Source organism: Euphorbia lathyris, chromosome 10 (genome assembly GCF_963576675.1).
Source record: "Euphorbia lathyris chromosome 10, ddEupLath1.1, whole genome shotgun sequence".
Classification (NCBI taxonomy): domain Eukaryota; kingdom Viridiplantae; phylum Streptophyta; class Magnoliopsida; order Malpighiales; family Euphorbiaceae; genus Euphorbia; species Euphorbia lathyris.
Genome location: NC_088919.1, coordinates 14,754,314 through 14,767,714, shown reverse-complemented (window position 1 = coordinate 14,767,714; position 13,401 = coordinate 14,754,314). Strand labels below are relative to the sequence as shown.

The window sequence follows — 13,401 nt, the reverse complement described above, 5'->3', positions numbered from 1 at the left end:
TGTCCCTGAAATATGATTTTGATTTGTTGATTGTAAAGTTAAATTACACCTGATTAAGGATAGGGATATGGATAGGGGAGTGATGCGCCTCGAGCTGTCGCTCAATTGAGACTCACTAAGCGATAAGTGTACCCTGTCGTTATCAAGTAATAATTTGGACAAGTCCAGGTATCGAATCCACAGGATTTACTCCTACAAGTATCGAGCTACTCAGTTTCTAGTGTTATCTAGGCTTTGGGGGGTTTAAGCTTGGTTTTGTTTCTATATTAATCTACTCCTAGCTAAGTTATTCTACTCCCAGGTGATCTTTCAATAATGTAATTACTCGAAGGAATGTGGAATGATGTGATAGTATTGAATTCAACCTAATTTGCTAATCAATTGATAACCTAATCTAAGTCGCTTTTGCCTAAGGCGATTAACCCTACTTATCCTTTTGTGGTTCCTAGTGCGTGATTCCCTTGTAAGGCCGAAACTAGCTCTAAGGTTCAGTAATTTGGGCTTAATCTTCCGCAGGGTCGTCAATCCTACAGGCTCTAACTATGTCAGATTCAGGTCTTAATATGTGCCAACTATGTATTTGGATTTATGAATGAGTTAAACTAATTAAGAAAAGCATGAGACAAAGACTAAATCATACAAACAATTGAACAAACACGAAACTTGAATTAATATTAAAGATGGAAAAATTGTCACGAAGTTACAATGATCCTAGGATTCATAGACTGTATCAAGAGGTAACAAGATATAAAAGAGTGAGAAAATCCCTTCCAGGGAACCTGTCTACCACTGCAGGTGTCTTCCTAGGACTTAAGGATGGAACCTTGAATAATCCTCAAGGAGCGGAGCTTGAGTGTTCTTCAATGGAGGATGAAAGAGATGGAAGAGATGGAGATGATTCTTTAAGGGGGAAAGCTAGGGTTTTACAAATAAAAGAAAGATATCTAATTTACATTGACAAAAGTTCTATTTATAGTTGCGGTTTGAGTTCCAAATCTAATCGAATTCGTTTCCTGTTGCAGGTGGGAGAGTTGGGGTCGAGTCGTGGTGTCGTAGGGCCGGGAATCAGTCAAAAGACTGATTCCTGAGGGCCAGCTCACTGAGCTAGGTGAGCCAGCTCGCCGAGTTGGCCTCTAGCAGCCAGTTCGGCGCAAGCTAGCCCCTGAGGGCCACCTCGCCGTACTGGCAGTGCCAGCTCGCTGAGTTGGCCTAAAATGGCCAGCTTTGGCGAGCGACAAGTGCCCAGATGCTCCGAGTGACTGTCGAGGGCCCCTGAGACACGATTTTTGCTTGAACTTGTTCATGTTTTGACCTGCACACGCAAATAAACTCCAAACGGCATTAGTTCAGAGGCTAAATTGATCCACCAATCGCTTGATTTGAGTAAAAACTCCATTTGGTGCGACTTTTGGTGGATTATTTAGCTATAATAAACAATTGAAAGTTAACATACGTGCTAATTTGGCAATATTTGCCCAAAAACGATCAGAAAACGACCTCAAACTACAAAAGTAAATAAAACATATACGAAATCTGATTAACACACACATGCATAAAAATACGAGAATTGCTCACTTATTGAAGGAAAACTAAACTAAACCGTCCTAAAAACCGTACCTAAAGATAGGGGTTTTAACCCCTATCAGGGAGTGAGTAGTTTTTTCCCTTAAAACTCTCACCATTATCCCATAAATATTTTGTAATTAGTTTTAAGATAATCCGATTATCTTATACTTTAATTATCAAATAAAACACTTAACATAATCTAAAATATATTTTACATACATATGATCATACCATTACCCAAGCTTCATGAGATATATTGTTACACACAATTATACATTTCCCTCGAACCAAATCCAGATGAAACTTAAACGAGTAATGTTAGATGTACGAAATCTCATACCACAAAAGGTGCAAGCTGCATATCTCTGATCCTCGCCCTCTAGAACTGGATCCACAAATCTCCAAAGAGGAGATAGAGGTCACATAATGGAAACTGCATAAAAATTTTATAATCTAAAATATCTAAAATTAATCTACATTGATTATATGAGCCTTTAATCCAATTACCTTTAATCAAATTCCAATTTTTGTTTAATATTATTTGTACGACATATGAAATGAAGTTACCACATTCTCAACTACTATTCGTAATTTTATTTTTTAGGAGTATTCATGAGTTGTACCTAAACACAAGTCAACTCCTCAAAACTCATACTAGTTTGATACCATAATAGGAGAAGCTAGAAGAAGTTATCATACATACATACATGTTGTATTGTTCCTTATAAACACACTCAAACTCCTTTAAAATTCTATATCTATCTAACATTTATTACACTGCTTTGCTCAATTTTGATACATAAAATTGGAATCTTTGCCTACAACTATATCAGTATGATGCATTTGGAATCTTTGTTTGACCATATTGGACAGATTTTGGCAAAAAAAGTCAACAATTCGGTACAATTTTAAATCTTTTTCCTCGGATATTCAATCAAAACTAGTATCTCCAAGATAGACACTTAGCCCTACTTCACATTGCTCACAATTCCAACCAAATTTCACAACACGAATAATGAGTTTGACTGGTTATTATCCTCGGAAGTGGATATTAAGCGACGGCTGCAAGAACATTGTTTGTTGAATGGAGAGAGCCAGTGGCAAAAATGGATGAAATAGAAAGGACGATACTTTTTTGTTTCGGCCATCTGTACTTCCAGCTTCAGGACCTAATTGTCAAACCATAACAAAATAAGACTCGACCAGCTTTATACTCAACCAGAATGAGCTAAAACTAAGCACTACTAAGGAACTACTGAAATACGATTTTGATTTGTTCATTGTAAAGCTACATTACACCTAATTAAGCATAGCAATTCTGATACAAGTATTATGATCGTTCCAGTTCAAAATGATTATGGATAAAAATAAATAAATATGAAGTACCTGGCTTCATCTTGAATTTCAGAGTAAAAGGTTGCCTTCTCGAAATGAACTTGATGGGATGGTCCGTTGAAGGCCTATGTCGGTCCGTCGCAGATATGAGCTACAATAAAAGTGCAAATATATGGTGGATTTTAGATGGCACGACAAACAAAATATATGCTAAAAAGCAAAGGTCTGGCCAAAAATGCACACATCGAGAGTATAACATGTTGCTTAAATTGCGAAGTGCATAAATGATGAAAACTTAAGTAGTCATGCTATTCGACGGAACAATAGAGGCCCACCACTAACCCTGCTTGCTCTCCCATTACTGGTCACGTTTTGTGGAGCGTAGTTGTCACGAGTCTATTGTTTTTACCCGCAACAATGAAAGGCTTACAAGATAGTTTGTTAAACAAATGGTGTTCATACAATAGAGTGTCACCTGAAGCCTAGTTTGAGCATTTCCATGGATTCCAAAATACATTTATTAACAAATTGCATTTTGTGATGTATTTCACATATAGATAATGTAATACACATTGTTAATAAGAATATATCGTTTTTCTATATTAATCCTGTCATCGTCAACTTGTTCTAACAAGTAAATTGCACGTAGAAATCGCCTTTAATAAATAATAAGTATAAGGATTAATTGAAAAACAAAAGTATCAGAATCAAACCTTTTCATCAAACCGAAAGAGGGATTGGTCAAAATACGGAGAAGGACTTAGTGATTGACAACTAAAAGGTAGAGAAGTTAACATCTTTTTCACAAACTGCAGTAGTTCATAGACAAATTAGATTTGATACGAGAGACATATACAACTAGAGAAATAATATTCTATTATGTAATTCCCAAATGAAAGTTTGAACGGCAAGACTTAACCTGCGAAAGACCACTAGCTTTATTTTTCATCGATTGCAATTGCTCATAAGCATGAATGTTGTTTGCATGAGAAGATATGAAATTCATGTACAATGAATTTCTTGACGAAGCATAGAAATGGTCACAAAACTGTTCAAACAACAGATAGAGCTCATCTGACGTGTTCTGTGTGAAGTAGAAATGAGCACGTTAGGAAACAGAAAAAAGTTAACATAATACTCCCTCTGGTTTTTATTTATTACATGTCGTTTTAAGGTTTTCAATTTGTTCAATTTTATGTGGTTTTGTATTATTAATGCACTTTTGATAGTATTTTCTCAAATTTACCCTTATTTACAGTAGAGATAAGGTATCAAAATGACCTCTAGGTTTTTAAGGAAGTGTCAATTTAGCCCCAACGTAAAAATAATACCATTTTAGTCTCAACGTTTGTAAAATGGTACTAATTTAACTTTTGCTAACGGAACTTGATGCCTCAACATTTGTGAAATGGTACTAATTTAGTACTAAGTTCCGTATCTAGGGCTAAATTGGTAACCATTTCACAAACGTTGAGCCAAAATGGTGTTATTTTGTAAGTTGGGGCTAAATTGACACTCTCCTTCTTGAGGCCATTTTGGTACTTATCCTATATAGCAACAGAGATTTAACAATTAATGCAAATAATCCTAATTAGGCTATAAAAATTAAGAAATAATTTTTTTTACTTAGAAAGTAGAGATTTAGATGAGAAATATTAAGGGTAAATTAGTCATTTTGATAGTCTCATTAATCTTGTATTGATCTTAATAAAAAAACCACATATAAAAAATAACGATGGAGTAACATACAGCAGTCATTATAATTCTCAAAATAAATACCTGGTAAAAAGCAACAATTTCAGTTGTATCCATGTTATACACAGCAAAAAATGAAGGATGGTGTTCAGCACTTCTTGACACCTGAACAACAAGTATATAATCACTATTATCTAGAATTTCTTTGGCAAAACAAAATAATTTTAGAGATAAGTTGCAAATTTAACCCTATAGTTATTGGGGAAGCAGATTTAGCCTTGGCGTATTGAATCTTAAGCCTAATGTTTACTCGAGCTAACAATTTCAAGACTCATTAATGCAAGATGACTTTTTTTTCAGCAACAGAAGATGCAGATTCAAGCCTTAACGTTTTCTGAAAAGTGCAAATTTAGCACAATCATGCTTCATGTGTCAATTGCGCCATTTCACAAAAGTTGGGATTGAAATTGCATTGAAGTTTGGGGTGAATTACAAAAAGGTAAATGAACTTCATTTTGTTTCAATAAAGTCATTGAACTTTACCTTTTTATTTTAATAAAGTCGTTCCAACCAATTCAGACAGAAAAAATCACTGGAATAGTGACCATGTTGGAAAGAAATATGCTATGTATCACGTGACAGCTAAATATATATATATATATATATATATACTGTGTGACAGTTTCAAGCATTTGAATTAAGTAAATAATACATTTAATTTTTATTTTTTTTGCTATTATCTGACTGTCTTGTTATACGTATAAGTCAATCATTTTCAGCATGGTTTTCGTTTCCCTATTCAGGTGTTTTTTTCTGTTAGAAATAATCGAGATAGCTTCATTGAGATAAAAATGAAAGTTCAATGACTTTATTGAAACAAAATGAAATTCGATGACCTTTTCAAAACTAAGTCCAAAGTTCATTACCATTGGTGCAATTAACCCGTTGTTTTGTACATGAGGACTAGATTAGCTCTCCGCAAAAACCTTGAGGCTATTTTGATACCTTATCCCTATAATCTACCTTGGGGGATTTAAGAGCTAGGCAAGATCACACACATGTGATGAAACCAGCTTAAGCTGATAGTTAAGACCCAACAATAGCTTTTATATTAATTTCTAATACACAACCCCCTCATGCGAATGCCCTCTAAGAATCGAACCCTCCACCACTTGGTCTAAGAGGCTCTGATACCATATCATGGAACCAATTGAACCAAAAGCTTAAGTTGTAGTTAAAGACTCAATTCATATTAATATCTGACACACCTCACACGCGAATGCCAACTGGACTTGAAACATGAACAACACACCCATCTTACCATGTGTTGAAAAGAAAGAAAAAGGACTTACCCCTCCATCTACGCTACCAAACTTGATTAGCAGATGATGTCGATCCAAGAATTGTACCTATTCAAATTCAATGGTTATTATACTCAAATAGTTAGTTTCTCTTCATGCTGAATGCATCATTAAATAATAATAAGGCTTAATGCATATTTACACCCTTAAACTAAACAAGTTTTGCCTATAGCACCCTGAACTTTTAAAATAACTCATCACACACTTATAGTTGGCTTTAAAAACCCATCAAACCCCTATAGTTGGCTTTAAAAACCTATCACACACCTATAGTAGGCACATTCGGATCTCTTGCACACAAAATTGTTGATCGGTCATCTTTGACAGATGATGTGGCATGTGTGTGCTATAGAAAAAGAACACATGCCACATCATCTGTCAAAGATGACCGATCAACAATTTTGTGTGCAAGAGGTCCGAATGTGCCAACTATAAGTGTGTGATAAGTTATTTTAAAAGTTTAGGGTGCCAATAGGCAAAACTTGTCAGGTTTAAGGGTGTAAATATGCATTAAGCCTTATAATAATAATAATAATAATAATAATAGTCATCTCACCTTCCAGATAATCAAGTCAACATAATCTTGAAAATGGAAATAGAATTTCTTCTTCAAGCCTTGAACCCTCTGATGGAGCAAAGCAATGTATTAAAAGCAGTGAGTTCCTATAAATAAAAGAGTGGATTACTATATCAGCTTCAGATTAATTCAAGTAATTGATCAGTCCCATTACTTGAATACCAGATTTGAAGTTTATATATAAATATATAGGGTAAATTACACTTCCGGCCCATGAACTTTGTTTTTACTTTCATTAAAAATCCAAGATTATGGCTCCTAAACTTTGCACTTTCCTAACATATCGACCTCTATTAACATTAGGTAACCCTTCATTGTGGAGCTAATGGGAATGATATTCTAAGAAACAATTTTAATTTTTGAATTTTTTGGTTTTGAGGTTATTTAACTATTGTTAGAAAATGGTTGTTTTGAGAAAGAAAGTTCCGAAAATGGTGATCTGGAAAATAAAAAATAATTATGAGAAATGTGGTTCTAAATAACTTTAATTCTTGGACTTCTCCATTTTGAGATCGTCATCCGTCTTTTTGACTTAGTCATTATGTTAGGAAAGTGTAAGTTCAAGGTCCATAATGTCCATTTTTGAAGTTCAGGAGCCATAATGAAGGTAATTGCAAAGTTCAAGGGCCATGATTGTAATTTACCCTATATATATATATATAATTCCATCATTGAGATGGTCATTCTGCTAGTCTTTACCAAACTTAAAAATGTTTGTTAGTCACTTCTTTTTGGGTTTGAAATTGACCACTTAAGAGTAAAGGAGATGAAAATGGTAAAAATAACAAAGAAAAAAAGAATCCAAATCTGCAATGAGTTCTTCAAAGCTTACACGATCCAAATAAAACTCGTAACCAAATGAAAGGAAAAAACTTAGGGTAAATTACACCCATGGCCATTAAAATTTATTCATTTTCACAGTACGGCCACTAAAATTCAAAACTTAACATAAAAGTCACTTAATCTTACACTTTCTAACATTATGGGCACTAAACTTCAATTAACGCCTTAAATGACCGTTGCTGACCTCAAAACAAAAAATTCCAAGAATTGATGATATTCTAAGCAACTTTAGTTCAAATTTTTTTTAGCGTTGTTTGACTAGGAGAGTGTCATGAAACCGACTGAACTAAAAGCTCGAGCTGATAGTTAAAGGTCCACTTCATATTAATAGCTGACACACCCCACACGCGAAAGCACACTTGGGCTTGAAGCGTGACAACACAGACCCATATTACCATGTCCTGCAAATAACTCAACAAATGGGGCTGCCAGGAATCGAACCCAGGACCACTTGGTCACACTGGCTCTGATACCATGTCATGGAACCGATTTAGCTCAAAGCTCAAGCTGATAGTTAAAGGTCCACTTGTCCACTTCATATTAATAGCTGACACACCCCCACACGCGAAAGCACACTTGGGCTTGAAGCGTGACAACACAGGCCCATATTACCATGTCCTGCAAATAACTCAACAAATGGGGTTGCCAGGAATCGAACCCAGGACCACTTGGTCACACTGGCTCTGATACCATGTCAAGGAACCGATTGAACTAAAAGCTCGAGCTAATAGTTAAAGGTCCATTTCATATTAATAGCTGACAGAGAGAAAGTGAATATTTAGAGACAGAAAGCTTTGGAAATTCTGATTTTGGAAAATAAAAAACGGGTTCCATGGTAAATGTGGTTCTAAACATCTTTAATTCTTGGACAGTTCAATTTTGAGGTCGTCATCAATCATTTTGAGGCGTTAATTGAAGTTTAGTGGTCATAATGTTAGAAAGTGTAAAACTGAATGACTTTTATTTTACATCTTGAGGTTTAGTGGCCATACTGTGAAAATGAGAAAAGTTCGTGACCATGATTGTAATTTACCTAAAAAACCTATTCTCAAACCTTAGAAGTAAAAAAACTCATAAACAAATTTGAAACAATGTACATAAAATTTATAGTATCTCACTAAAACTCACACCTTTCACACTATAACCAAACTAGAAGAACCAAATATCTCTCACTGCAATACCAGAACTCAACTCAAAATTTAAAGTGACAAGCATGTAACGTAAAGAGAAAAATGAAATGCCCTACCACATCTATGGTAACACGTAGGGCCGAACCCGAGCTTTGGCCTGCTCATGCTCAGCTTGTCACAAAATTGACAAGCTTGAGTTCAACATCATGTTTGTGAGCCGCTCGTGAGCAGATTGTTAATTCTATTCATGAACTTCCCTCACGAACAACTCATTAATCATGTTCATTTGAAGTTTCTTTATTAACATAAAACTACATAGTTTTAAAACCTAAAAAACTAAAGTTTCACACAAAACTACATAATTTTACATTTCCTTACATTTCCCTCACGAGCCTGTTCATGAACCTTATAATCGAGCTTGTTCATGAACCTATAAGTGAGCTTGCTCGCGAACTTTCGAGCCGAGTTTTGCTATGCTTAAACTCGGCTCGCTTATAAATCAAACTGAACATGTTCGAACTTTCATCGATCCGAATGTTGAGCCGCTTATCAGCGGCTTGACTCATTTAGAGCCCTATATGTAGGTACTTGGAAATGCAGCCTTTTATTTTCCAGAAAAATAAAACTTAAAGCACTGGTATGCATCTGAGTATGGTATTTCATGTCTCACAAGAATTTCCTCTACAGACAATAGAAAGGTTATTGGAATACATACTAAAGTACTTCGTGGCTAATCTTTTGTGGTAGTCTATCCACGGTCACCAACATATTTTCAGAAATTATATCAATGCTTCTACTGGTAGCTTTCACATTTGCTAGACTTTTTTTTCCTTCTAGAATTTGTCTGTACAGAAAAACCTAACTCACCCCAAAAGAGGAGGGTTGCCTTACATATATAAGGAGTCATATACTTACATATATAAGGAGTCATATAGCTCCCTAATTAAGTAATGTGGGATATTTAACACACCTCTCACGCACAAAACTATTTGGAGCGCGAAGCAAATTTTCATGGGTGACCCAATACTAAATACAAGGCTCTGATCCCATGTAAACAAACGCCTAACTCACCTCAAAGGGGAGGATTGCCTCACATATATAGGGAACCAAATAACTTCCCAATTAACAAAGGCCTAATACCATACCACACATAAATATGATATTTATCCCACTTCATAAACTTCATTGGGGTTATGAATCAATCAAAGAAAGCTCACATTAACAAACACAATCTCCTATTCAAATTCTTTCAATTCAATGACAAAAAAGTTATTTTTGAGACCAAACATGTGAAGCAAGATAGTAAAGTCAGATAACAAACCATGGATTTATTTATTTCTTCATTCCATATTCCTCGAAAAATGAACGAAAGTAACCGTTGTTTAATGCCGCTCAAAAAAGAGTTGTCTGAATTAGGCTGGGAATCCTGCACACTGAAAACACGATTCTAAGATTGTTGATGCATTTTAGTTGCTATGCACTACAATTAGCAGGTCATAATCAATTGTCAATTCTATGATTCCCATACCAAAAAACAAGTATTTAGTAGCAAACTGCAACTCGTAACTTTCACCCTTAAAAGGATAAGAATGAAAAAGTCTTGCCAAATTATTTCTAGCAAATATAAAACAACTTTGTCATGCTTAGTGAAGTATGTGCCATAGTAATAACAGATAAATGAGCCAAAGGTTCAATTAATTTCGAAATCTTAAAAACGAAATGTTACTCGCCTGGGTGTTAGAATTGAGAAAAAGCTCATCGTCTTCTCTGCAATATGCACCTATAGCACGTACATCAACAAGGTTACCAGATTCTCTAATTTGGAGAATGTGTACTGTTTGATAACGTAGGGATACGATTGCAAGTAAATCATCATATAAGAAGACACCCATATTATGGGCAAGATTAACGAAATCATTCTGAAAGACCTTCTCATCCAAAATTGCTCCATCTTCCAATCTAATTATACACTATAATAAATAAGAGTTGGGACAACGACATAAACTTTTCATAAACAACTTTCTATAAATATTATTGAAATGACAATTGGTACACACCTTAAAAGATGGAAAGTTATCCTTTCTATGGAAGGGACACCCGGAATAGCTCCTCCAATTGCAGGCATATCATGAAATTGTGCCGTAGACGTAGCAAATAAACCAAATTGGGTACTCTCCACATAAAGGAAGAAATCTTTGCAGATAACTTCATTGCTGTTAGCAAGAGTAACACTATATAGCTGGGTGAAGAAGCTATCAAACCTCTTTACTCGTGAGGGAAGATCACAATCTTCTCCTTTGCATGAATATGAAAACCACTTCAGTCTATAAACAATCAAATCCTGGTGATTTCTACTAAAACTGATAAGGTATTGACCATCATCTGTGAATTTGCGGAATGAATTATCCGGGCAGTCAACATCATATATGGTATAACTTGGGACTAAGTTCTCGTAAAATTGCCTAGCAGAATGAACCTGTAACCACACAACCTCAAGATTTAGAGTTGGAATTAAATCATAGTTACATGGCTTTAGTAGTTTTTATATTCATTAACAAAGAAAGGCATGTAAATTAATAAAGGGAAAACAAAAAATAAACCAAATCAATCAGAATTGGGAAAAACACAGAAAGTTCAAAATAGTTTCTAACTAAAAGGCAACTAAATACTTTCTACTAGCATTCCTTTTACCACATCAGACACATAGTTGTCTCTTCTTCTTTTTTTACAACCAACGGAAAATTCATTAAGAATTAAGAACTAAAGCATTAGTGGTTTGATCTGCTGCTCTAGCTAAAAAATGAGCAACACGATTCGCTGATCTCTTGACAAAGGGAACAGTTTCAATAATGAGACCCAAGGGCGAGTCCATCTCCTTAAAACTATGAACAAGAAGTTGAGAATCAGACTACAAAAGGATGCCTTTGCGCCAACATTTTTTAGCCAACTTAAAGCTTCCGCCAAAAGAGGATCAAAGGGGCGTGCAAGAGGCCATTTTTTCCAGCTATGAACTGATCATGGCAGTCCCTAAGCACGAAAAGAAAACCCAGGCAACCAGTGGGGGTGAAAACTGCTGCATTGAAATTAAGCTTTAAGGGGACAGTTGGAGGGGCGATCCAAATCGACCAAATGGACTGAACTTGCTTCTATTTTGATAATAAAGCAGTGGCATTACTAAACATGATCTGGGCAGGAGTAGAACAATTATTCCAAACCTTAGAATTTCCATTAAGCCACAAGAACCAACACAGCATAGCAGCAATTTCCAGGTCTTTAAGGCTGAAATTGGAATATAAAAACAACCAGAACTAGGTAAAATTTGAAGCAGCTGCACTTTTGTCACCGGAAACGGAAAAATTCCAAAGGTATTTTGCAAATTGATAGCACCAATGTATTACCATATAATGATTATGCTAATGTATCAATAGGTTTACATTTGAAATGACCATACTATTTCTAGACAGCCCTTCAACTTATTAGATATGTTCTTCTGATACATTCATGTTATTCATACTTTTTCTAGGTTAAATAATTTCATGGGCATGTTTTTTTCTACCACACAACACCTTAAAAGCAAACTTAAAACCAACATATTTAAAGCACCACAAAATATAACTACAAGCCTAATGAAGAACTTTGTCATAATGTTTTATCGAGTTTCAACTTAAGATCCAAACGCTATATCACAAAATGCTTGGGATGTAATCCTGGATGACATTGATGTGCTCTATATAGTCCAATTACTTTAATCTTCCACAAAATCAGCACTGGCATCCTTATTATTGATAGAACCATTTACAACTATGTTGCACGGAAACGCTCCCGTTTCCATTCATTTCCGTTTCTTTTCCATATCTATTTACTAGCTATGTTGCGCGGAAACGCTCCCGGAGTCCGTTTCCGTACCGTCCAATGGCACTGGGATCACATCAGCTTGAAAAAGAAAAACTGAAACATCATAAAAGAGTGTAAAAGTTGAAGTACATTGGTCCCAGGACGAGGAGTGCAAATTTGTCGTTCAAAAATCCTGGAAGCAACATTGCTGCTTCTGAACATCAGTAATGGCAAGCAAACAACTTTAATTGGTCCTCTTCCTACAAACCAAAAATTAAACTAGTAAAATTCAATATTATGCAATTATAGTATGAGTTTATAAATGAACCCCAAGTTTTTCCCAGAAACTGAATCAATTTTAGGGAATAGTAGAAAAAGCTAAGACTAGGTGTTTACTTAAACAGCTAAGGCACTCACCGAACTTCGGTTTTAAATGACAGACGGTTGCACCAAATCACTCCTAGCAGCAGATTCATTCAGAATGAAGATTGAAACTCGGTATATGAGATGCAGGGTTGAGCAGGCACCTAATTAAGAGGATAATAAACTGGATTTTGCCCAGAATCTGAACTGGAACTTCGAACTTCAAACTGCAGAATGGTGAAGAAGGAGAACTAGAGAAATTAGGATTTTGGGAGTTTTGAGAGGAAAAAGATACTGACGCAGAGCTACTCAGCTTGCTGGGTAGTGGATACAGAAATTGGGATTTAATTTCATCCAGAGCCAAAACACAGCGTTTTAACGGGAATGAGAGGGAGGGGTTCCGTTCAAGCTGGGTAGTGGATACAGAAATTAGGATTTAATTTCATCCAGAGCCAAAACGCAGCGTTTTAATGGGAATGAGAGGGAGGGGTTCGGTTCGATTGGTTTGGTTTGATTCGGTTTAGGTTTTTTTTAAACCTATGATTATATAAAAAAAAATGGATAATTTCAAATTAAACTCTGTAGCTTCATCATTTTTTAGATCGATACCTATGGTTTTTTCGTAACAAACCAAACCATATGGTTTGTACGGTTAACAAAATCAAGACAAATGTCATAACTCTATCTTTTAGGGAAA

The 13,401-nt window shown here is 35.4% G+C and overlaps 1 protein-coding gene across 1 annotated transcript; it reads right to left on the bottom strand.

Annotated features, from left to right (window-relative positions):
* Window positions 1-2,205: 2,205 nt before the first annotated feature.
* On the bottom strand, window positions 2,206-13,098 carry LOC136209198 (light-mediated development protein DET1). The gene is made up of 12 exons (XM_066000597.1): window positions 12,759-13,098; window positions 12,492-12,601; window positions 10,565-10,983; window positions 10,238-10,466; window positions 9,829-9,933; window positions 6,514-6,582; window positions 5,949-6,005; window positions 4,681-4,761; window positions 3,821-3,985; window positions 3,615-3,710; window positions 2,953-3,052; window positions 2,206-2,735 (listed from the first exon to the last, which is right to left on the bottom strand). Exons 2-12 carry the CDS (start codon window positions 12,561-12,563, stop codon window positions 2,599-2,601), a joined length of 1,530 nt encoding a protein of 509 aa, XP_065856669.1. The 5' UTR covers window positions 12,564-12,601; window positions 12,759-13,098; the 3' UTR covers window positions 2,206-2,598.
* Between the last annotated feature and the right edge of the window lie 303 nt (window positions 13,099-13,401).